The sequence below is a fragment of the Notechis scutatus genome, chromosome 9 (genome assembly GCF_049901735.1).
Source record: "Notechis scutatus isolate UNSWTSFEM ecotype Mainland chromosome 9, rNotScu1.2, whole genome shotgun sequence".
Classification (NCBI taxonomy): Eukaryota; Metazoa; Chordata; class Lepidosauria; order Squamata; family Elapidae; genus Notechis; species Notechis scutatus.
In genome coordinates this window covers 8,894,792-8,918,964 of record NC_142017.1, presented here as the reverse complement: position 1 = coordinate 8,918,964, position 24,173 = coordinate 8,894,792, and the positions used below count along the sequence as shown (strand labels likewise).

Below are 24,173 nucleotides of genomic sequence, written 5' to 3'. Positions count from 1 at the left end.
GCAACTCCTAGAATGTCTAGGTGGCAAAGCAATTTTCAGCAGAATCAGGGAGCTATCATTCCAACGCTGTTAGTGGGTGCCATGCTGGAAACAGACACAGCTTAAAATGTGTATCTCTTAAAAAAACAAAGATCAAGACATTCTAAGTAGTTTCAGGAAAGAATGGTGACAATGTGGAGAAGGAAGTTCAACATTTTAATAACTCTACAGAGGAACTATTGAGTCTGTCATCTGCACCTCTAAAACTGTCTGGTTTGGCTCTGCAACCAAACAAGACAGACACAGACTTCAATGGATAATTAGGACTGCAGAAAAAAATAATTGCTACCAACCTGCCTTCCATTGAGGACCTGGTATACAGCACGAGTCAAAAAGAGGACTGTGAAAATATCTACAGACTCCTCACATCCTGGACATAAATTGTTTCAACTTCTACCCTCAAAAAGATGCTATAGGGCACTGCATACCAGAACAACTAGACACAAGGACAGTTTTTTTCCCAAATGCCATCACTCTGCTAAACAGCTAATTCCCACAACACTGTCAAACTACTTAGTAAGACTGTATTACTATTCTTCTTCTCATCCTTCCTATTATCTATCTCTTCCCACTTATGACTATAACCGTGTTGCTTGTACAGTTACAATTTATATTGTTTTATTTGTTTCCTAGTATGATTTGATTGCTCATTAGTAACCTATATTATCACTAAGTGTTGTACCTTATGATTCTTGATGAATGTATTTTATTTTATTTCCTATGTACACTGAGAGCATATGCACCAAAGACAAATTCCTTGTGTGTCCAATCACACTTGGCCAATAAAGAATTACATTCTATTCTCTATTCTATTTGAACCTTTCCAGAGCTTCACAATTTACTTGTGAAGAAAGTAAAAGGCCTCTGACATTTTATTTTGTATCAAGTCTTCTCTAAAAAAAAAAATCAAAGAGTGGGTTTAACCGGACCTTCCAACATATATATAGAGAAGTACCAGGGCCTGAAGGAGTAACTAGTAAGGATGTAGAACTTGAAGGCCAAAGTGGTAACTCGGAGCTATTACTGCTAAACTGGAGAAGGGCTCCAACAGATTGCAGGAAGAACGTAGTGCTGGGAAAACTAAGAAGCTGCACAGAACCTTCAAACTCCCACCAATGTTTGCTCATTTAACATTGCCATTATTAATGAATTTTTCTTTTGTGACTCAATTGCTTCTCTCTGTTATTTCACTGTACTGCTTTTCTAAGTTCTAATCATTGAAGTATACACCAGTGGCCAACAGTTAGTCCATCCAGACAAAACATCCTTCTGAATTTTGTTCTACTTCCTAGCTTGAAGGCATAGAAGACCCTTAGCAAAATGCGAGGTATACGACAAATTTTAATTGAATAAAATTTGAATTAAAGGCATATTATTCTGCCTGCAAATGCAAAACCATCTCCAGTCAAAATGTGCATTAATGTGGAACAGGGATAGAAAATATTTTTGAATGCAGAATTAACATGAGACAAAAATAGATTCAGGATTCCTGGTAAGAATTTATATCCAAAAAAATTCAATACATATAAAAGTGCTATATTTCCATGACTGTCTTAAAAGGTGTCGAAGTGTACTGTATTGTAAATAAATGTAGAGACTAAACTTTCAAAGACAGTTGAACTGGACAATTATGGGAATTACATTTCAAGAATTTTGGAGGACCCATTCTAATCTATGGAAGACTGCCTTACGCTGAATGAGGCCATTTTTCCATTTATCCCAGATTTGTCTGTGTTTGGGTAAACAACCTAATGTTTTGGACTGCAAATCCCATAATCCTTTATAATTCACCATGCTACTCTAGGCTGCTGGAAATTGATCAAAATAGGGGAAAAGATGTCAGACTGCCCATTTAACTGTCCAGTTTTAATTAGAGGTCTTCTGCAACTCTGTCTGGAAAGTGGTATCCTAAGACTTCCAGGACTATCATTTATCCACAAGAATTAAAATTACTAATCTATCACTGGATAATGAAATGAACAAGTAAATGTCCCTTGATAGATTCTAATACACATACTGAACACCATGTGCATTTTTAAAAGCCATTCAATCAATTAATAAGATATTGATAATCTATTTCATCAATGGCAAGAGAAGGTATTTCAGAAAAGAACTGCAGCATGGTTTAATTACTTCATTATTCTGCCTGTTCCTACTCAGTAATTTCTTTTATCATTCTAATCACTCTCTTCACACTTTTGAAACCAAATGGAATATCAAAGGTTCTGTGGGATTATTTTTGGATCGTGCACATGTTCCCCACATAGCTCATCTGTTTGTCAGAAATACCAATTGCATTTTGACTCTTTTTACTCCCTTGCTACCATGAAATATGCAAACCAAAAAACAAAGGGGAGGGGGAAAAAGGATATAAGATTCTTATTTCTATTACATTCTGTTCTGTTGCACAACTAGCTAGATAATATTTAAACCTTCCTCATCATCTTCTTTCTTTTCTTATTTTTTTTTCCATGCAAAGCCACATAATTGAATTTAAATCCTATCCCGAATATTTATTTAGTCTCTCAATGTATATTTTACATAGTTAATATTAGAAGAAATAAATATGGATGCTTCTTAGCTCTGAAGCTTCAGTACATTAATATAAACTGTACAGCCATTTTCCCTAAAGCATATATATGTATATACGTTGCAAACCTGAAGACTTTTTACACAGCTGCTTATTGCTAAACAGTGCCTTGTCCAGAAGGGGACAATCTGTGCCTCTAATTGCTGTCAGTGAAGCTGAGATTCATTATGTGACTTTCCCATTAAAATGTGAGCATTAATTTGTATAATGAAATATCACCCACTGCAGCGTTCATTAGCCCCACTGTATATACCACACTGTTAGCTACCTAGAAACTGTAGTTAATTCCACTAATGGATATTTCCCTACTTAGTGTTTGGTAGGAAATATATACTGTTAACATTACCTTTTAAACTTTTCAGATTATTTAAATTCAATCAATTATTTTTGACAAAAGTTGGGGAGGTCATTAAATCGAGGGAAGGCGAGTGGTATAATATTAAGGATGAAGTTATCTGGAGGGACAGATAAGAAATGGGGGGGGGGTTTAGCTCAATTTTGAATATTTTTTTTTAAAAAGTCAGTGACAAAAGTGTTTCTGCTCCTGGTGCAGGAGGCCATTTTCTTCAATTATGTTTCTAATCCATCTTGCCTCTGTAAATACGGTTAGTAGATATTTCCAGGAGATGGCATGAGTTGAGTTTATTTCTGTCAGCGTCATACTGAGTATTCCTTAGACACATGACAACTATCTGTAGCAATTTTAAGAAGAGACTGTAATTTCCGATTAGAAACAATCCTGTCGATCTGTTTTCAACTCATAGAACATAATCTGAACTCAGGCAAATCACACCAAGTGTAAAACAACTACTTTGGGGAAAGGAGAAAGAAAAGTGTGTGTGGAAAAAAAAGACGGAGAAAGAATAGGAAAAAGTGTCTTTGTTTGGAAGCAGATTTAAGAAGCCTACAGAGTTTTTAGAGAGCTACCGTTGCCCAGACTTGAGTGACATTGTCGTATCACAATATTACTGTATGTGGACTACTGGGGAAGCAACGGCAGACTGAAGAGGAACTGATGAACATGATGGAGCAAGAAGTGGTGAACTGATCAGCACTAAAAAAAATCTTCACACAGAGGCTTCCCACAAGAAATCCATAAAACAGTTGCCTCCAAGGGGGTTGGGAGGTTTGGAAAGGGAAAATCAACTTTCATTCATATGAACAAACAAAGAAACAAAAAGTGGCCTCTTAATTATAATGAAAGATTATAAGGAAGAAGTATTTATTTTGCCTGCCTGGCTGCTTGCCTGCTTATCTATCTATCTATCTATCTATCTATCTATCTATCTATCTATCTATCTATCTACCTATCATCTATCTATCTATCTATCTATCTATCTATCTATCTATCTATCTATCTATCATCTATCTATCTATCTATCTATCTATCTATCTATCTTTCTATCTATCTATCTATCTATCTATCTATCTATCTATCTATCTATCTATCTAGCGATCTATCTATCTATCTATCTAGCGATCTATCAATTTATCGACCTATCTATCTATCTATCTATCTATCTATCTATCTATCTATCTATCTATCTATCTATCTATCATCTAACTGACTAACTAACTAACTAACTAACTAACTATCACCACCATTTCACATAAATGATGTTTTGCTGCTTACAATTGAATATATAAAAACAAAAATATACATACTATAAAATAAAATAAAAACAAATAAATAAATAAATAACCATAAATAATAAATAACCATCAATAAAGCCCAGAGACTATCTCTATCACTCTCATGGGAGCCCAGTCCTGGCAAGCAAACCAAATTTTTAGAGCCTTGTGAAAAGACCAGCAGAGTCTAACAGTCCTTGTTTTACATGTAAACATTTGAACAGAATGAAATATATATAATGTGAATAAAAATTTTAGTGTCCTCTAGATTATTTCTAATTCATTCTCCTCAGTGCTCTGCAGCTGCCCTACCAGATACATCCCTTTCATTCTTTTCCTACCACGGCCTCTAAGAAAACCCTGAGGGGACAGCAGTGGAAGGGGGCTTTTGTCTCAAATAGTTATGAGGAAGCATCTAGTGACTCTCTTCCTGAGTGTAATAGGTTGTAATCTGGATAATTAGTCAACAATAGCTTTTTTCTTTTAAAGCCAACTCACCCAGTGGATGAGTACATCTTGTAATAGTTACTTCCATAGTTATTTTTGTAATATGGGCATGGAAGGAGTGATCTGTCTGTCAGTTCTCCTGAACGAGTCTGGATTCCAGTACTTAGGGTGAAGTAGGAAAGAAAAAAACACCTCATTCCATTGCCTCAGAATCTTAAGAGAATTTTATTCCTATCAATCATCTTGCTCTTTTATTGGTTTTGTTGAAAATATAACCCCCTAATAAATCCTACATACTTTCTGAGGCGCATAACCAGAATGGTTCATAATTTTCCAAGGCTGGTTGCATCCAGATTTGAACGGATTTCAATTAACGAATCAAATTTCGATCTGAATTTTCAGTGTTTCTTCCAGGAATCCTAAATGTGAAAACTGCATTTTTTTCAGAACAGAAAGTCTCCCCTTTTTTACCCAGAGGACTGACAGTTTGTCAATGAGCTTGTTGATCAGAAAGGTCGGCAGTTTGGCGGTTTGAATCCCTAGCGCCGTGTAACGGAATGAGGTCCCGTTACTTGTCCCAGCTTCTGCCAAACTAGCAGTTCGAAAGAACATAAAAAAATGCAAGTAGAGAAATAGGGACCACCTTTGGTGGGGAGGAAACAGTGTTCCGTTCACCTTCAACGTTTAGTCATGCCAGCCACATGACCATGGAGACGTCTTTGGACAGTGCTGTCTCTTCTTTGGTTTTGTAAAGGAGATGAACACCACCCTCTAGAGCCGGAAATGGCTAGCATATATGTGCGAGTGGAACCTTTACCTTTACTTTACATCTTATATGGCCCACACCTTTCTGAACCACCTTAAATCCATTAATTCTATGTGGAATATAGGTTTTTTCTTGCCCCAGCTTACAATATTGGGAAAAATAAATTAGACTTTGGCTTAAAAGATTGATATGTCCCTTATGCCATTAACATGCTTGAGTGCGCTACTATTTCTTTCCATTTTCCAATATTATTCCAAGAGTGGAATTAGAAAATTGGAGTGAATATTCTAAAATTTTCTGGAATTATAAAATTGAGGAGGGGAAAGGCTAAAGTGTTTAAACCTAGCAGCAGATAGCCCTGAGCTTCTGATCCATTGGTTCTTTATCTCCATGTCACCTTTCAACTTATTTAGCAATTATTTAATTCCTTGCACATGTTTGTTCTCAAATATAGAATGTTTTGTTACACTCATGCATTTTCTAAGCAGAAGAACAATGAAGACATTTGTGCATCTATTAATCAAACGCAAAATAAGCAGTTTTTTCTGGCCTTTACTTATAATAAGTATTTGCCGTTTCTAAAATACTTTAAAAACAGATTAAATATACTTCTTTCAGTTTTGTGTTTGTTTTTTTACCCTTCACTAAAGTTTGGGAAAGAACGGTCTGTTTTTGCAAAAAATACAGTTCTGTTTAAACTCTTCAACAACAGAAAGACACGTAAAAGAAAATAGTTTGCTTTTGAAACTTCAGGGAATAGTGAAGCACCTCTTTATGCTCCTCTGACTGGACAATGGCAATCATTCTAGACATTTAAAACAAATCTATTTGATAATTGGCCAATGGCCAGGTCAGAAACCATGCCTGTATGTAGAAATGTGCATACATGTGGTCATACAGAAAAACACACAACTTTTTAACCAGGGATTGTCCCTTATTAAATTTTACAAAATCAACATAGATAGATCTTTCAATTATTTGAACCCTACAATACCAGGGAGGACACTGATGTAAGAAACAATGCTTATCTAGGATATCTATTTAAAACACCCAAAGACAACTCATGCTCAACCACATCAACACTGACCTCAACACATCATTAGAGGACATTTTTGTAGGAGAAGAGATGGCTGATCTTGAGCCATCTAGCACCAATTTAGCTGTGACCATCCATTGACTAGATTCTTGTATTAAAGATAGCAATAATAAACTCTTATCTGTTTTGAACTCAATGAATATTCCTGGTTATTTGCACCTAATATTAATCTAGATGGTGCTACATAAAGATAAATGGAATTCATGAGGGCAGGACTCAGGTTTTTTGTGGTAACGCAATGACTTGAAACTAATGACACATTTAACTCCCAACTTCCAGATCAGCTGCCTCTTTTCCTACACATTTGTGAACTTCCTGTCCAAATAATATACCATGTTAAGGAGACCCTCTCCCTGTGATCTTGTGATCTGGCTGCAGCAGAATGGCATAAATGGGGGACAGTTGGTCCTTAGTATAGACAATAAGGGACAATGTTGCTAAAGACAGGGAGGAAACTATAAATGGGTGTGGAGTTAAATTACTACTGCCGGCTAGCTGATCAACTGTTTGATGGTCAGCAAGAATTGCAGAAAACATTTCTGCATCTAAATCAGTTTTAATTCCCAGCAACTTCTCCCTATATATTTTTGGGTAGCATTTTTCAGAAGTGGAGAGAGGGAGGGAGAGACTGAGAGAAGGGGAGGGATGGACTGACTCTTTGATCTAGAAAAAAAACCCTAGGTATAATGGAATGGAATGAGGATGTGGAATTCCGGGAGGGAGGGAGGGGCACTCCAGATAAGTAAGAGGCAACTCAGCCCAGACGTTATGTGAAAGAGAAACCCTCTCCCTATTAGTTCACGGAGTATATTGCAGATACTAGAATACTCCATCTGGAAAGATTTTGTCCTTATGTGAGAAATAAGAAAAAAACAACAACCATCAGCCTCAAAGAATAATCAGCTCTTGGTTTTGGACATGGCATTGGGAAATTATTGGATTCCAAAGCTGAGAGCTTTACAAGAAGTCCATGATCCTGGCCATGGGTTGAAAGAGTGAGAGGTTACATTTTGGCCTCCTCCATCTCAGTTTCCTTCATCCCACAGGGCCAGTTCCGCCATTTACTAAATGGTAGGAAGAAGAACGCGGATATAATTCTTGTGGGATGTAGATTTAGTCTCCATACTTCCAGAGAACACCTTCTGTGCATCCCTTTCTTTTCTGCACAAAAGTATCACTGTTTTATGAGGAGGCCTCACCTGTGTGTATCCTCAAGTGAACTTTTAAGTGATGAGATGTCCTGAATGTTTTCCCACAGTAGGGACAGTCCTTCATGGCAGACCCAAGGTTCCTATCTCTCAATAGTGATTGCTGCTGGCCACCGGCAGATCTTCCAGCTTCCTCTCCAACATCTGAAATAGAGAGAACGTTCTCACATCACTTCAGCACATGTCAAGAAGTTGTTCTCACTCAAACTGCTAATGCAACACAAAGCGAAACATGTCAATACTACACCTGTCTGTTTCATTCTTTTAAATCTGACAGAATGCTGACAATTCATGTATTTTCTTGTTATTCTCTTAAATTATTTCATCTTTCCCATCGTCATTTTTAAGCAGCATATGGTACCTTTATACAGAACTGAATTAGACAAGAAAAGAAACAGCTGTGTCAGCAGCTGGTTTGATTTCTTCTTTTGCTTCATTCCTATTAAGTACTTTCTCATCCTTAAAACACACACACACACACACACACACACACAAAACTTTTCCTCCCTTGTTTTTTTCCAGCAAAGATTTTTTTTCTTCCTTTCTTGCTTTTGCTTGACTGTTAATATGCAGGCGTCTGCAAGCCATGCTGTGCATCCCTTTCAAAAGTTTTGAAGACTAAAGAAAGCGGTAAGAACATTACTACAATTGATACTACTAATATTAATGGTATTAGGCATAATGCACAGGAAATTAAGCACTTTTAAATATAAGCCTTTGGTTAATTCATTAAGTACTGTTGGTTTTAATAGAAGACTAAGCAGATGTGCAAATCTTTCACAATGAAATCAAGGAGATTTAAAAATTGTTCACCCATTAAATGGACTATACCCAATGTTTGTGGGAACTTGTCACATAAATTATACCAAGCTACAGCTTTTCTTTTATTATTTTCTTTACAGCGAGATGCCATCGTAATTTAATTGTGTCACATGATTATTCCTACTTCATTCTGCATCCAAGAGGCAAAAAAGAGCTTTAAGCTGAGCTTTATCTCAGACAACTTCCACATTGGATTTATCTCCATTGTACCCTTAACTGTTCTTGTTCTCTGCTGATGCCACCTTCAGAATAAACTGGTTTAGGAAAAACTGGAGCGAGGTACCTCAGTTATTACAATTGGCACTGATGATGTAACCTAGTTGGGCAATGCATCTGCAGGCAAACAACCAAGCTCAGAAAGCATCAAAGATCCCACAGTTTAACCTCAGCTACAAGTACTATCTTCTGTTGAAAGAATCACTCTCTAGCCTCCATTTGAATTCACCCCAAAATGGGGAGTCCACATGACCCACAGTAATTGATTGATTCACCATGTCATCTTCCTAGTATACCTCTGACTTTATGAGATTTAACAATCAGAGGGCTGACAAAGGACAGAAAACAAGGAATATGGAAAAGAAGAGCAAAAAAAAACAAAAAACCCGCAAACCCAAACAAACCTAGAATCCTTGGTATCATGACAGTTCCATGAAATGTCATCAGGTAATTCATGTTAACACTGCATAATTTCATAACATGGAAAGGAAGTGTATGATGTGCCCATGAGCAAGAGAAGGGAAATATGCACAAATATGAAATTTCAGCTGCAAACACATGTATTATTATATTTGTAGAGTTATATCCTTTTTGAACTATGAGCCCAAGATGGTATACATATTGTTCCATCCTCTTGTGTTCTCCCCCCAACAAACCCGTGAAGTAGGCTGAGCTAAAAGGAAGTGACTGACCCAAGGCCACTCAATGCCTCTTCTGTGCTTACGGTGGTTGGATCTCCTAGTCAACGTCTCATCTGATGCCATACATTGGTTCCTTCAAGATAATGCATGGGGCACTTAGGTGTGTATGTATGACCAGTTTTCAGCCAAGTGTTGGGGAAGAATTTAGAGTTATGTGGGCCAACTCCACGCTGAACGTGGCTGCTGGATTGATTCCCCTTCCTCCTTTATTCTCTGCTCTCCACCCATCCATCTTTGTGCTATCATATTAGTGTTTTCTTTTGTTTTTTCATTTGAGCAGTGTGGTGGCCTAGTGGTGAAGATGCTTGCCTGCCACTTGGAAGATTGAGAGTTCAATGCTAGGTAGTGACAGAAGTTCTCTCCTCTAGGGAGCAAGAAAAAAATATATGTTGCGAACTCAGCTGGCATCAGGAAGGGAATCCAACCAGTAAACACATAACTGCATACAGTCACTCTGACTCTATCCTGAATCAAGGGATTACAGCAGTGGTGGGATTCAATTTTTTTTACTACCAGTTCTGTGGGCGTGGCTTGGTGGGCATGGCATCCCCATTCCCTCCCCACCCCACTAACCTGCTTTCCAGCTCCATTCTCCTGTGCAGGGCAACCAAAGAAGACCCAGCCGATCAGCTGGGACTCAATGGGAGGCAGAGAATAGATGGGGACGGGGCCAGTCAGTGGTGGGATTTGCCAGTTCTCTGATCTACTCAAAATTTCTGCTACCGGTTCTCCAGAACTGGTCAGAACCTGCTGAAACCACCTCTGGATTACAGGGTTGTAAAAGGGAGTTACTGATATATTTTCACTGTGTTCTTTTTCATTGTTCATTGCGTGTCTCTATTATTTTGCTTCTGTTCTGTTTACCCTCTTTTCATTTCTTCCTTTTTATCATTGTAAGCCGCCTAGGATTGCCCCATGGTGAGATAGGTGGCAAATAAATCTAATGAACAAGCAAGTAGATAAATGACAATGACAAATCTAGCTTAGAATCAGTGTACAAACAGGAAAGAGCAGACAGTCTGGAGCAAGCAACAGTGAAGAAGAAACAAACAAACACACAAACAAAAAACCTTAGGGGAAAATATATGTGAATTTTATGGATGTATTTCCCCAATAGTCAATAAAGTAAATGCATGTGTGTTTCTGAAAAGTGAAAAATTGTTAAAATATGTGTCAAGGAAATCACACACAACATTAATATTCCCTGGACATTGAAGCTTTGCTTTTTGTTTTCTTAGAATGAAAACAATAAACAATTGGATAAAAGAAGCACAAGAATAAATTTCCCTGAGTATTCTACTTGACCTTCTAGAAAATTTTAACACAAAGTAGTTGTTAGAAAGCTGGGAAGATGCATGAATAGAAACACCAAAAGTCTCTGCAGCATAGAGTAACACAACATAGTAACACAACATAGAATCTATGTGGACTGTCAAACAGGCATGAACTATTTTATATTGCTGGATTCCTCGGGAAACTTTGATTGTCCAGCAAAATTCAGGAAACAAAATTCAGCAGAAGAAAACTCTGAACTGTGCAAAATTCAGACGGCACACATGAAGTGGAAAACTGCAAATGTGTGAAAGGATCCTTTTATTTTGTTTGGGGTTTCTATAAACATCATACAGCAGGCCAGAAAAAACAAATGTAGATCAACAGATAGCTAAAACTAACCAGCCACTCCAGATAAATTTATGGAATCAGAGTACTAGTTATGCTTTGCTAGATGTCACTCTTAATGTCAGCTTGTTAGACATTTCTCTTTTATTTTGCTGCCTAGGATATGTGTGGCCCAATTAAAAAAAGAATAAATTTGTAAGATAAACAGCTCGCAATGCAGATTTAAGAGACTGATTTTCACTTGACCCAAAATTGATTTCCCCCCATCCTTCAGATTCATTTTTTGGTGAGGCTGAAAAGCTGTCGTGTTTAGCACTAATCCCTCTGAAAAAGCAAAAATGAAAACAGAAAGGCAGGACAATGTGTGGGTGGTCTGGAGAATGGTCCTTTCCACTTAACTCAACTTATAGTCGGTAGATGGGACTAATGAGGCCAGTCTTACCTACAAGGATGTTTTTTTAAAACCATACATTTATGGGCCCCTAAAACTGAGTTGAGAGTTTTCTTCTGCGCTCTCTCTCCCTCTCTCTCTCTCTCTCTCCTTTTCTCTCTCTCTCTTTTCTCTCTCTCTCTCTCTCTCTCTGTCCTCTCTCTCTCTCTCTTCTCTCTCTCCTTCTCTTTCTCTCTTTCTCTCCTTCTCTCTTTCCTTCTCTCTCTCTCTCTTTCTCTCCTTTTTTTCTTTCCTCTCTCCTTTTCTCTCTCTCTCCTTTTCTCTCTCTCCTCTCTCCTTCTCTCTCTCTCTTTCTCTCCCTCTCCCTTCCACCTCCCCCCTCTCTCCCACACACATACACACAGAGAGAGGTTCAGACAGCAAGCATGACCAGATGAATTAATTCTACCTTATTGTGAGGCTATATTAACAAAATCTTGCAAGTCTGAAAGTACATTTCTTCTGACGCCTTTACAAACTACGGAGGGTCCTCTTCTGAGATATTTAGTAACACAGTCAAGGGAGACTCCTTCCCTTGATATATTATTGGACAATTTCTCCTTCCTCTGGAGAAATCAATAGAAATTATCCAACTTAAGTTAGTGAGGAATTTCCAAATATAATTTTTGCCAAGCTTTTAAACCCTCCAAAAAGTTAGCCTTCCTCTGGCAGCCAATTTGTCCAAGAGAATAAAATTGCTTAAAAATAAGGAACAGAGAGAATGCACTCTATTGTCTGCCATTTGAAATCTAAAAACAATTTCATCAATTCCATTTTTCTGAAAGTCACAGTTATTGTTTATAACAGTGCTTTTGGTATTTAATAAGTGACCTCATGTTAAATATTCTGCAAGAGCTACCATCGTTTTGGGCTTCTTAACAACTTGCCTCTTTTGTTGTTTTATCAAAGGGTTTAGGGTGCTTTTTTTTTAAAGTGACCATGTATGGTCATGTTACACTGTTAAGCATTAATATGGATCGGCAAAGAATTTGTTGAAACAAAGAGCTATTTTAGAGCTGATTTGGAAGAAAGCCTACCAGTGAAGAGAAAATAGCTCTGCCCTGTTTGTGTAATTAGAAATGAAGATTATACGAAAAAGCTCTTTTGGTAAATGAAAAATATAGACTTTATTTTTTTTTCCTGTTAGACATTTGAATGACACAGAGAAACAAAAGAGCCACCCTGCCTTGCATTCTGAGTGACTATGTAAGAAAAGATAACTAGGTTTGGAAAAGTGGATCAAGTTTAATAGAGATGGGCTAGGCAACTTCCTGGTAGTATAAGCATTCAGACAAACTGAGATGTGGCAACAACACTCCTCGAATAATCATAACTGTAACACTGAGCACTTCCCTTTATCCAGTGCCAGAAAAACAGAGTTGGAAGGGACCTTGGAGGTCTTCTAGCCCAACCCCTTGCTCAAGCAGAAAACCCTATATCATTTCAGACAAATGGTTGTCTAATCTCTTCTTTAAAATCTCCAGTGTTGGGGCATCCACAGCTTCTGGAGGCAAGTTGTTCCCCCAATTAATTGTTCTCAATGTCAGGAAATGTCTCCTTAGCTCTAGCTTGCTTCTCTCCTTGATTAGTTTCCATCCATGGCTTCTTGTCCTGCCTTCAAGGTGCTTTGGAAAATATCTTGACCCCCCACCCCCTCTTCTTTGTGGCAGCCCCTCAACTATTGGAACACTGCTATCATGTCACTTGCGGTCCTACTTTTCATCAAAACTAAACACACCCAATTTTTGCAACTGTTCTTTGTATGTTTTAGCCTTCAATCCCCTAGTCATCTTCGTTGCTCTTTTTTTTTTTGCATTTTTTCTAGTGTCTTTTTAACATCGCAGCAACCAAAACTGCATGTAATATTCCAAGTATGCTCTTGGCAAGGTATTATAAAGCCACATCCCCCTGTATTCGTATTAAGCTGACTTAGTGATAGCTGCAATTATCCTGACCACAGGATGGTGACACCATTCTGAGGGATGAAAAACTGACCTGCCTCCCCTCACCTGTACCATTTAACTTTGGTGCAATTTTTTTTTTAAAAAAAAAGCAATTGGATTGGTTGGGAAAAATAGGCCAGTGCGAGGGCCGCATGGTTTAATAGTGGTTCACATCAGTGGTAGTATGCTACCAGTTTGGCCCAGTTTGGCCAAAGCGGTAGTTTTTTTACAAAGTCTCCAATGATCAGCTGAGAAGAGGGAAAAAAGCCTCTCAGCTGAGAGAAGAAAGAAGAGAAAAGCGCAGGATCAACCCTCCCACCCGTCTATGTCCTTTTCTCATCTTTATCCTCTCAGCGGATTGGCACTGCAGGCCTCAGTTGGGGTGGGGGAAGCTGAGTGTGCGTGTTAGGTGTGCGTGTGTTAGGGGCTGCATGCATGTGCACGCAATCACAGAACCGGTAGTGGAACAAGTAGGATCTCACTGCTGGTTCACATCCAAGAGCATTGGGAAAAATATGGAGCTGGTAGGCAGGCAATGATGGGAATCTTACCCATGAAAATGGAGGGTTGTCAGCTTGTGGGAAATTAGCTTCTGTTTCATAGTTTTGCTTTTGTGGGGATTCAAATGAGTAGAAGAGAAGAGAGGAGAGGAGAGGAGAGGAGAGAAGAGAAGAGAAGAGAAGAGAAGAGAAGAGAAGAGAAGAGAAGAGAAGAGAAGAGAAGAGAAGAGAAGAGAATAAGGAATAGAATAGAATAGAATAGAATAGAATAGAATAGAATAGAATAGAATAGAATAGAATAGAATAGAATAGAATAGAATAGAACAGAATAAGAATAGAGGAGAATAGAATAGAATAGAATAGAATAGAATAGAATAGAATAGAATAGAATAGAATAGAATAGAATAGAATAGAATAGAATAGAATTCTTTATTGGCCAAGTGTGATTGGACACACAAGGAATTTGTCGGTGCATAAACCCTTAGTGTATATAAAAGCAAAGATACATTTGTCAAGAGTCAAGAATCATAAAGTACAACACTTAATAGTAGTATATAGGGTACAATAGGCAATCAAATCATACTAGGAAACAGCCAATATAAATTGTAAGGATACAAGCAACAAAATTACAGTCATACAGTCACAAGTGGGAGGGATGGGTGATAAGGAGTGATGAGAAGATTAATAGTAATAGTAGTGCAGACTTTGTAAATAGTTGGACAGTGTTGAGGGAATTATTTGTTTAGCAGAGTGCTGGTGTTCGGGGAAAAAGTGTCCTTGTGGCTAGTTTATAGTTAACTATAAACAAATGGGCTTTGCTGCCCATTGGGGATGCTCCTGCAGAAATTCTAGTTGGAACATGGCTGCGGAGGCAGTGCCCAAAGCTAGAAGTCATCAAAGAGTTCTGTTCTGTATGAAGAAAATTTGGAAGCAATAGAAAAAAATTAGCTGATAGCTACAAAAGCTGAACCTTGAGTGTGTCATACACAGTCTGTACTTCCTGGTTGGTGGAGTAGGAGTAACAATATGTTGATTTGCAATGTAGTCTCCAAGTTGGAGATCCTACTTTGCCCACATAAAAAGAGACTAAAGCAAACATCACTATAATGTGTAGCTTTGTTTGGCCGTATCTTTATTAATTGATTAAACTGAAGGAGGAGAGGAGAGGAAAGAGGAAAGAGAGAGGGAGAAGGAAGTTTCAATGTTCCTCTTCATGAAGAAAGGCACTTAGAATTATTCAGGGAGTCAGTTGTGACACTCTTTCTTTACCCGCTTAAAAAAAAAATCTAGATAGCAATCCAATGGTATTACAGATGCTACCCACACATTAAAATCTGCCTTGCACTTAGACTTTTGTTCTATTCATTTTGCATAAATCTGGCTAAAGACATCCTGCAAAATTTAAAAGCATATCAGGACTTTAAAATCTGACCACATGTCCTTAAGCTAAGGAGCCCACTGTGCCTTGAAAGCATGAAATTAATGTTATGTCAAGCCACTAACAGCCACTCACAACCAAAAAAGCTCACAGAGTCTCATCAGTTAGGTTTATGGAAAGGAAGTGAGGTTAGATTACAGAATCTTAGGAAATAGATAGGCATACGTTGGCACCCCATTATCAATAAGTACATTGGGGCCTCTTTGCTTCATCTGGTCATCTCTCTAACTGTCTCTTGATGTAAAGGAGATCTTGCAGTCTTTTTGGTTCATAAAGAAAGAATGTACAGATGTTTATAGAGTACGGATGTTTATAGAATGAGTGTAGATAGAGTGATACCCCTTCATCACACTTTTATCTTCACTTTTTTTATTTTATCTTTTATGGATTTTGTTGCAAGTTCTTCATTTCATTGTTGTGAGCCATCCAGAGGCATTGAGAGTTGGACAGTATACAAGCTCAAAGAAAAAAAATATTATTTATTTGAAATAAACATTAATTTTATTTAAAACAAGTTTAAATAACAAACAGATAAAAGTCCTGGCTCATAACATAACCAGATTTAACTCTGGTGGGAGAAAAAAAAAGAAAGTGTGGATAATTGATGCAGCAATATTGAGAGATAGTAGCATGGAAGACAAAGAAAAGACAAAGAATCAAGGTCTGAAAATTAAAGTTGAAAGGATAGGGCAAACCAGTCACAGTGGTCCCTGTAGCATGGAAGCCACATCCAAAAATCACAGGTGGCACTTCAAAAATCTGCACATTCACAAAATTTCCATCTTACAAAAGGACAACACTGTTCAGATCTGCAAATATACAGGTTATAGAATAGAATAGAATAGAATAGAATAGAATAGAATAGAATAGAATAGAATAGAATAGAATAGAATAGAATAGAATAGATTGGCCAAGTGTAATTGGACACACAAGGAATTTGTCTTGGTGCAAATGCTCTTAGTGTACATAAAAGATGCATTCGTCAAGAGTCGAGAATCATAAAGTACAACACTTAATGATAATCATAGAGTACAACAGGCAATCAAATCATACTAGGAATATAAATCGTAAGGATACAAGCAACAAAGTTACAGTCCTACAATCACAAGTGGGAGGGGATGGGTGATAAGGAGTGATGAAAAGATTAGATTAGAAGGTAGTTCTCGACCTACAACCATTTGTTTAGTGGCTGATGTTACAACACCAAAAAAGTGAGTTATGACTGCTGAAGCATCCCTACAGTCACATGGTCAAAATTCAGATGCTTGCAACTGGCTCCTATTTATGATGGGTGCAGTGTCCTGGGGTCACTATGATCCCCTTTTGCAACCTTCTGACAAGACAAGCCAATGGGAAAGCCAGATTCACTTAACAACCATGTTACTAACTTAACAGCTGCAGTGCTTCACTTAACAACTGTGGCAAGGAAGGTTGTAAAATGAGGCAAATTCACTTAACTGTCTCATTTAACAACTTTGAGTTTAATTGTGGTCGTACATCAAGGACTACCTGTACTATATTATGACCTAGGAAGAACTCAATGTGTGTGAAGGCCAACACAAGCTAAAGTACTAGCAGTTGTGATTTCACATTGTACAATAATATTTTTAATATTATTAAACAACAACATCTATCTCTCCCAGGTTCCTGGGAAGCACTGAATAATAACAAACCCATTCTAAACATCTGGCTGACTGTGTGATCAACAATAACCATAATATTTTTGCAATGTTTTGCAAAGTACTATTACTGTTCTAAGACTCAGAAAATACTACATGTTGGGCTAAATTTGTCTTCTGTCCTTTCCTTTCACCATTCTTCTTTCAAAATGTTGAGAAATTATTTTGATTTTTTTTCCTCCCCAAAACGGCCCGGGATGAGTGCAGAGTTGTGGAATTCACCTACTTAAGACATGACTGAAAAAGTATGTAAGTGGTTACAACTTTGGTTGTTTGGCACAGTGGTTAGAATGCAGTATTGCAGGCAAATTCTGCCCACAGTTCAATCCTGGCCAGCTCAAGGTTGATTCAGCCTTTCATTCTTGCAAAGTCGGTAAAATGAAGATTCAGATTGTTGGGTGCAATATGCAAATAATGCTGGCCTTTTAAACCTCCCCAAGAGTATTGTAAAGCACTATGGAGCAGTATATATGTCTAAATGCTATTACCATTGGTTACAGAACCTTCTTTCCTGCAGGTTACAGATTCTCTGGCTTTCCCTAATCCAACTAAATCCCAAGACAAAATGTCTCCCCAAGTGAAGGGAGGCCTTTTCAGATCAGGAAATTCCAATAGCCAGGGAGGCTGCAGAATGGGAAAGAAACGAGTAATCAAATGCTAACTTGCAACAACAACAAAAAAGGAGAAAAAAAATACCACTAAGAAGAAATTTTACAGAAAATCCAAACACACTTAGGAACAAGGTAGAAAGACAGATGCATTTTTCACAGGGGAAGGAAACATTCAGGAAATTGCAAAACAGATTTTTTGATGTGGCTTTAATTAAAATGGATGTGGATCATCCCAAATAACTTTCCCCTCAGGAAATATAGTTTTTAATATATTCTTTTAAAAAGAACAACAGCAATGCCTCTTAAAGACTCTTCTATACTCTTCATTTAATAATTTGGCAGAAGGAAAAAATATCCCCAGTGAACATTGGCCTGGCCTATGTCTTTCTCTTTAACCAGCTGAATGATCAGAGCTTTTAATATAGCTGTTCCAATTATTGTAAAAGTCATCTAGTACCTTATAACCACAAATATTGACAGTTTATTGCACAACACATCCATGACATTTGAAGGTCACATCATACATAATACATACACTTTTATAAAAATGTCTTGAACAAAGAGATACATGATCAGCAATTACCTCTTAGTAGCAGTTGGGCTTTTAAAAAAGAGAAAGAAATATACACACTGGACCAAAAACAAGAAATCTTATTAATTAAAACAACAAAAACTTTGCTATAACAACAAACTTATTTTTAATAAATATTGGTTTGTTTTTAGTTTGACTGATTCATAAGATACAGTATATATGAAAAAGGAAAATAACCTTCCACATATTATTGTTAGATCTTTTAACCCTTCAGGCTGGAAATTGAGGTTCATCCATATCCATACCAAAGGTCATTTTTATTTAGCTGGCTACTGATTACTTTAGGTCTGCATGGAAGGAAGTTCCTCAAGAGAGGTTTATCTTAACCCAACCTGTTTTGGGTTAAGCCTCAAGAGAGGCTTATCTTAACCCAACTGATTAAGAATTATGGAAGTTGAACTCAGTTGCATCTGCCCATTACCAAACTGGAGAAAGTAGATTGTCATAGAATAGAAAAAACAGAGTTGGAAGGGACCTTGGAGGTCTTCTAGTCCAATCCCCTGCTTAGGCAGGAAACCCTACAGCATTTCAGACAATGGTTATCCAATCTCTTTTTAAAGACTTCCAGTGTTGGAGCATTTACAACTTCTAGAGGCAAGTTGTTCCACTGATTAATTGTTCTAACTGTCAGGAAATTTCTCCTTAGTTCTAGGTTGCTTCTATCCTTGATTAGTTCCCATCCATTGCTTCTTGTCTTGCCTTCAGGTGCTTTGCAGAATAGGCTGACTCCCTCTTCTTTGTGGCAGTCCCTGAGATATTGGAGGACTGCTATCATGTCACCCCTAGTCCCTTTTTTCATCAAATTAGACATACCCAATTCCAGGAACTGTTCTTTATATGTTTAGCCTCCACTTGTTCATTCATTCACAAAAGCTTGGTTAGTCCTGAAATTGCCCCAAAACAAGTCTGTTGGGTTTGCTGAAAAAAGTATAACATGACTACCTCTTTCAAAATATTTGTGAGCTTGAGACTTTATGAGAAAAAGGGTAGACACAAAAACTTAAAAGATCCTACCTAGTCCACAATATTGAGAAAATTTAGTTGATTGCAAAACTCAGTAAAATTTACCTTCTGTTTTTCAAATATAATAGTAACTAAGCAACTATGAAAAACTGATATCGATAAAACACAATATTCATTGCTTCCACTCTCCTGTGACCATAAGTGGTTCTAATCAGTGGTGGGATTCAATTTTTTTTTTACTACCGGTTCTATAGGCGTGGCTTGGTGGGCGTGGCAGGGGAAGGAGACTGTAAAATCTCCAGTCAGAGGTGATATTTGCCGGTACTCCAAATTACTCAAAATTTCTGCTACCGGTTTTCCAGAGCTGGTCAGAACCTGCTGAATACCATCTCTGGTTCTAATGTAGATTTGTGCTATCTTTTTGCTTCTCTTACACACACACACATGCACACATGTTTGCACTTGATCATTGCACGTATGCAAAACAACCCAAAATAAATTACACAAGGAAAGAAACTTGCTTTGACTCCTGAACAAGCTTTACCTGCTTGTCTAAAAAAAAAAAATGTAGAAAATCCAATTGTCATGTTTGTAGACAATTTCAGTATTGCTCTCCAGGATCTCTACAAAACGTCTTTGCTTTCTCTACAAAATCATCCTGATGACTGATACATAGAGAGGGGGGAAAAAACAAGTGAAATAATGGCAGCTTTAAAAACAAAACCAAGAGCTTTTCAGAAATTAACTTATAACTCAGGATCTTGAGCAGAGGTGGGATTCAACAGGTTCTGACCAGTTCTGGAGAACTGGTAGTGGAATTTTTGAGTAGTTTGGAGAACTGGCAAACACCACCTCTGACTGGAGATTTTACAGTCTCCTTCCCCTGCCATGCCCACCAAGCCATGCCCACAGAAACCGGTAGTAAAAATTTTTGAATCCCACCACTGATCTTGAGGGACATACGACTACCATCCATTCCCACTCAATTTTGCTTCTTTTTTTGCTCGTGTTTGGATACTTGTCACCTTTCCATCCATCCATACCATTGAGTAAGGAAAGGACTTGCTCCCGAAATATCCCTTTAACACATGTGACAATCACCCAGTATCCTCATTGTTAACAAGCAAACCTTGAGCTTCTAATTAACATCTTCCGCCCCCTCAAAAAACATGGGAGAATAAGAACGATTTTGAAAGATCGCAAGGCTATTCAACTCACCCCCGAGTTATTTAGGAGAAAAGCTTGAGCTGTTTCTCTGAAACACCATGCTCGTATCCATCTCCATATTCTAGGTTGCCTTGAGACCAGAGGTGGTGTATTCAGCCAGTTCTGACCAGTTCTGGAGAACCAGTAGTGGAAATTTTGAGTACCGGCAAACACCACCTCTGACTGGCTCCACCCCCATCTATTCTCTGCCTCCCATTGAGTCCCAGCTGATCGACTGGGTTTTCTTTGGTTGCCCTGCACAGGAGAACGGAGCTGGAAAGCAGGTTAGTGGGGTGGGGAGGGAATGGGATTTTGCAGTATTCTTCTCCTGCCATGCCCACCAAGCCATGCCCACCAAGCTACATCATGCCCACAGAACTGGTAGTAATTTTTTTTTAATCCCACCACTGCTTGGGACACCTTTGACCCACAAGTTCCATAAGAAGACGCAATTTGATTATTGCCTAGATAAAATGAGTCTCCCCCATACTTCATCCAGATTGTTGATTTCATTTGGAGAAGAATCAAGAAGAGTTATCTCTTCTCTCTTAGGGCAGAAGCTGTCCAAACGGATCACCCTTTTGTATTCAGAGCTGTTATTTGAAAGCAGGTGTTTGGAACCCAAACGGCTTTAAAAGCCTACACCACAAGGGTTGGTGCAGCTTCTCTAACTTATCTCTGGAATATTCATATCAGATTTGCCAAGTCTGACAAACATTTTTTTTTCAAAACAACAACAACATTGTTTTCTTGATGCATAGTTGGATCAAATACCCAATTTGGAAGAGTTATCTTACAGAAGTCTTAATTAAAGTCTTTGGTGTCCTCCTATAAAGATGGGTGTTTGATACGGATTAAACATTCAGAATAAAAGGGGGGAAAGGAAATTGTTCATTCATATCAGCTGTCGTAAGCATGTCAAGCATGGACGTGTAAGTATTTCTGAGCCAAAGGCTAAGTTGTACTCCAAAAAGTGGGAAGCACCAGGACAGAGAAGTGGACAGAAACAGGAAACCAAAATTAAACCAGATTTAATTTTCTTTCTTTTAACAGAATAACAGCATTGGAAGGGACTTTAAAAGTCTTTTAGTCCACTCTCTTGCTCAGACAGGAAAACCTATGCCTATAAAATACAAACCCTATATCTATACCTTATACAAATGGTTGCCCAACCTCTTCATAATTTTCATTTGAATTAAAATAAATGACATTAAGGAAATAGAGTGAATAGGATGACTACCCATCTATTTTTTTTTAAATCTTCTTAACTTACAATATGGTGGCAACTTTGGGAAACTTCCTAGGAGCTGGAATTTAAAGCATTAACATTCACATGCTGACTTTGATATTTCATTCCCAAATAGTCTCTTCGAAATGAGATGGGCAGCCAATAAATTTAATAAACAAATAAATAAATAAGTAGGCAAGTAAATAAATAAATAAATGTTTGCACTACCTATCAATTGTTCACATAATATAGTCTCCGCCTCCCCCCCCCCCCAAAAAAAAATCTTATTGGGAAATGCATTTTGTCATTTCTCATGGATTTTTTAAAAAGTAAAATTATGAATATGTTAAAAACGATGGAAAAAATCTTCTTGAAAGAAGCAAAAGTAAAACTAAAAAAAGAAAATCCATACACAGAAGTGGAAGGGAAAAAATAATAAAGGAGAATGTTTTGCATGCTTTATTGGGGAGTGAACACTAAGAAAGCACTAAATATAATCCAATTCCGAATCTGTGTCCATCAACTGGTCTCTCTTTATGGTTCACATGATATTCCTGACAAAGTTTTTCTCCTATCCTTAATTATGGAAAACACCGGCAAGATATGTGTAGAGGTGAGATGTAAATCCATTGCCTTGTCAAAATATTGAATGCATAATCTTCTGGGTTTCTTTAATATATATTTATGAATATACTTATACATATATTAATGGTATTTATTTCAGTAATACTATCCAATCATAATGAAGTACTTACATGCCTTCCGAACACTTTACTCAATCGTATTTATAAACATTTCCAATCAAAGCAAACACCTTACAGGCTACCAGCCATTCCCCCATGGCTCAGATGGGCCTTGAAGTTGACCAGTGGTCATCTTCTCCACAGTGATCTCAAACCACTGAGAACACCTGAGCCAACTACAGCATTGTCCCCAATTGACCAACCGTAGAATACAAAATACAAAATGTCAACATGCTCAAATTTAGACTCCTACACTGAGGAGGACGCCACTCTACCTGAGGTGTGTTTTCAAAAGGCAACTGGACTTGTTTCATTTCTTATCTAAGAAGCTTCCTCGGTTCTAACTGAAGATTAGAAGCTTCTTTGTTTTCAAGTAAAGACAAAGAAAGTCCAGTTGCTTTTTGAAAAATCACTTTTGAGACAACTATGGCCTGGATGACTGAGGATCCCCATAGACAGATGCCACTCTACATAACTCCTTACAACTTCTAGGTTTTTGTGAGCTGACAATTCCATCAATAATCTTGAAGACTTGGAAATTTCCCCATCTGTCGGTAGGAGCAGGGGAGGGGAACACTGTGTCCCATTTTCCCTGGAAAAGGACTGATGTCCACCACCACCACCCCAACCATTCAGGGAGTATGAAAAGGGAAATGAATAGAACATTTATCAGAAAATGATTTTCAGATAATTTTTGCTGTAGCTTTAGTGTGGTGGCAGAACTGAGAGTTGACTTGGTGCCACTCTATCAGAGTAACTCCACTGGAATTAATGAGACTTACAATGAGAGCTGGATAGAGGTCATCCCTAAGAGACCAAGCAACATAATTTGACTAGGAATGGGAATTTCGCCAGACTTTGGCCCATAACCATTGGAAGTAGCACATTAATTTAACTTAACACCAGTGAAACAATTTGGGTAATTTGGACTGATGGATGTTAAGGTAAGGTCATCTGCAAGCGGCCTCAGTAACACCAGAATTTAGATTTCTAAGAGCAGCTACACGTTTTATGAGCAGCAAATCAACACGTATGTTTGATTTTTCAAAGAACTACCTAGATGGCTTTGCAGACATAATCATTTGCTCCTGCATTTATAAGATTCTATATGAAAATTAATAATGTATGCTGATGTTTGTAATTCTCCATAAATATACATACCTCTGCTAATCCATGAAGTTAATAATACGTTCATACTGGAAAAAGCAATTATGTTGGAAAGAGTTAGCAGTAAAGGAAAACAGGCTGCTAAACAATATGGTGTGTGGACGCCATCAAAGCTGACACCAGCCAGAGCATAGAACAACTCAAAGTAGTAATCTCAAAGATTTTTTTTTCAAAAGGCAACTGGACTTTCTTTATGTTTCCTTGTAGATGTTTCACTTCTCATTCAAGAAGCTTCATCAGTTCTTGGATGAGTCTTCAAGGAAAAACAAAGGAAGTCCGGTTGCTTTTTGAAAAAGCACCTTTGAGACAACCATGATTTGGATGACTGAGAATCTCCATAGACATTCAAAGAAGTTGTGGAACATCAGAAGATGTGGAGAGACCTGGCCTATGGAATCATCAAGAGTTGGACAAGATGGAATAGATTATTATTATTATTATTATTATTATTATTATTATTATTATTATTATTATCATCTTCTTCTTCTTCTTCTTCTTCTTCTTCTTCTTCTTCTTCTTCTTCTTCTTCTTCTTCT

General features: G+C 37.7%; 1 protein-coding gene across 4 annotated transcripts in view; it reads right to left on the bottom strand.

Annotated features, from left to right (window-relative positions):
* The window catches only part of ZNF536 (zinc finger protein 536), a 324,777-nt gene that overhangs the window by 140,806 nt on the left and 159,798 nt on the right, over positions 1–24,173 (bottom strand). For all 4 annotated transcript variants that reach the window (XM_087971515.1, XM_087971516.1, XM_087971517.1 and 1 more), the window contains one exon: positions 7,770–7,922. In XM_087971515.1, the coding sequence (XP_087827641.1) occupies positions 7,770–7,922 (153 nt within the window). The remainder of the gene's footprint in view (positions 1–7,769; positions 7,923–24,173) is intronic.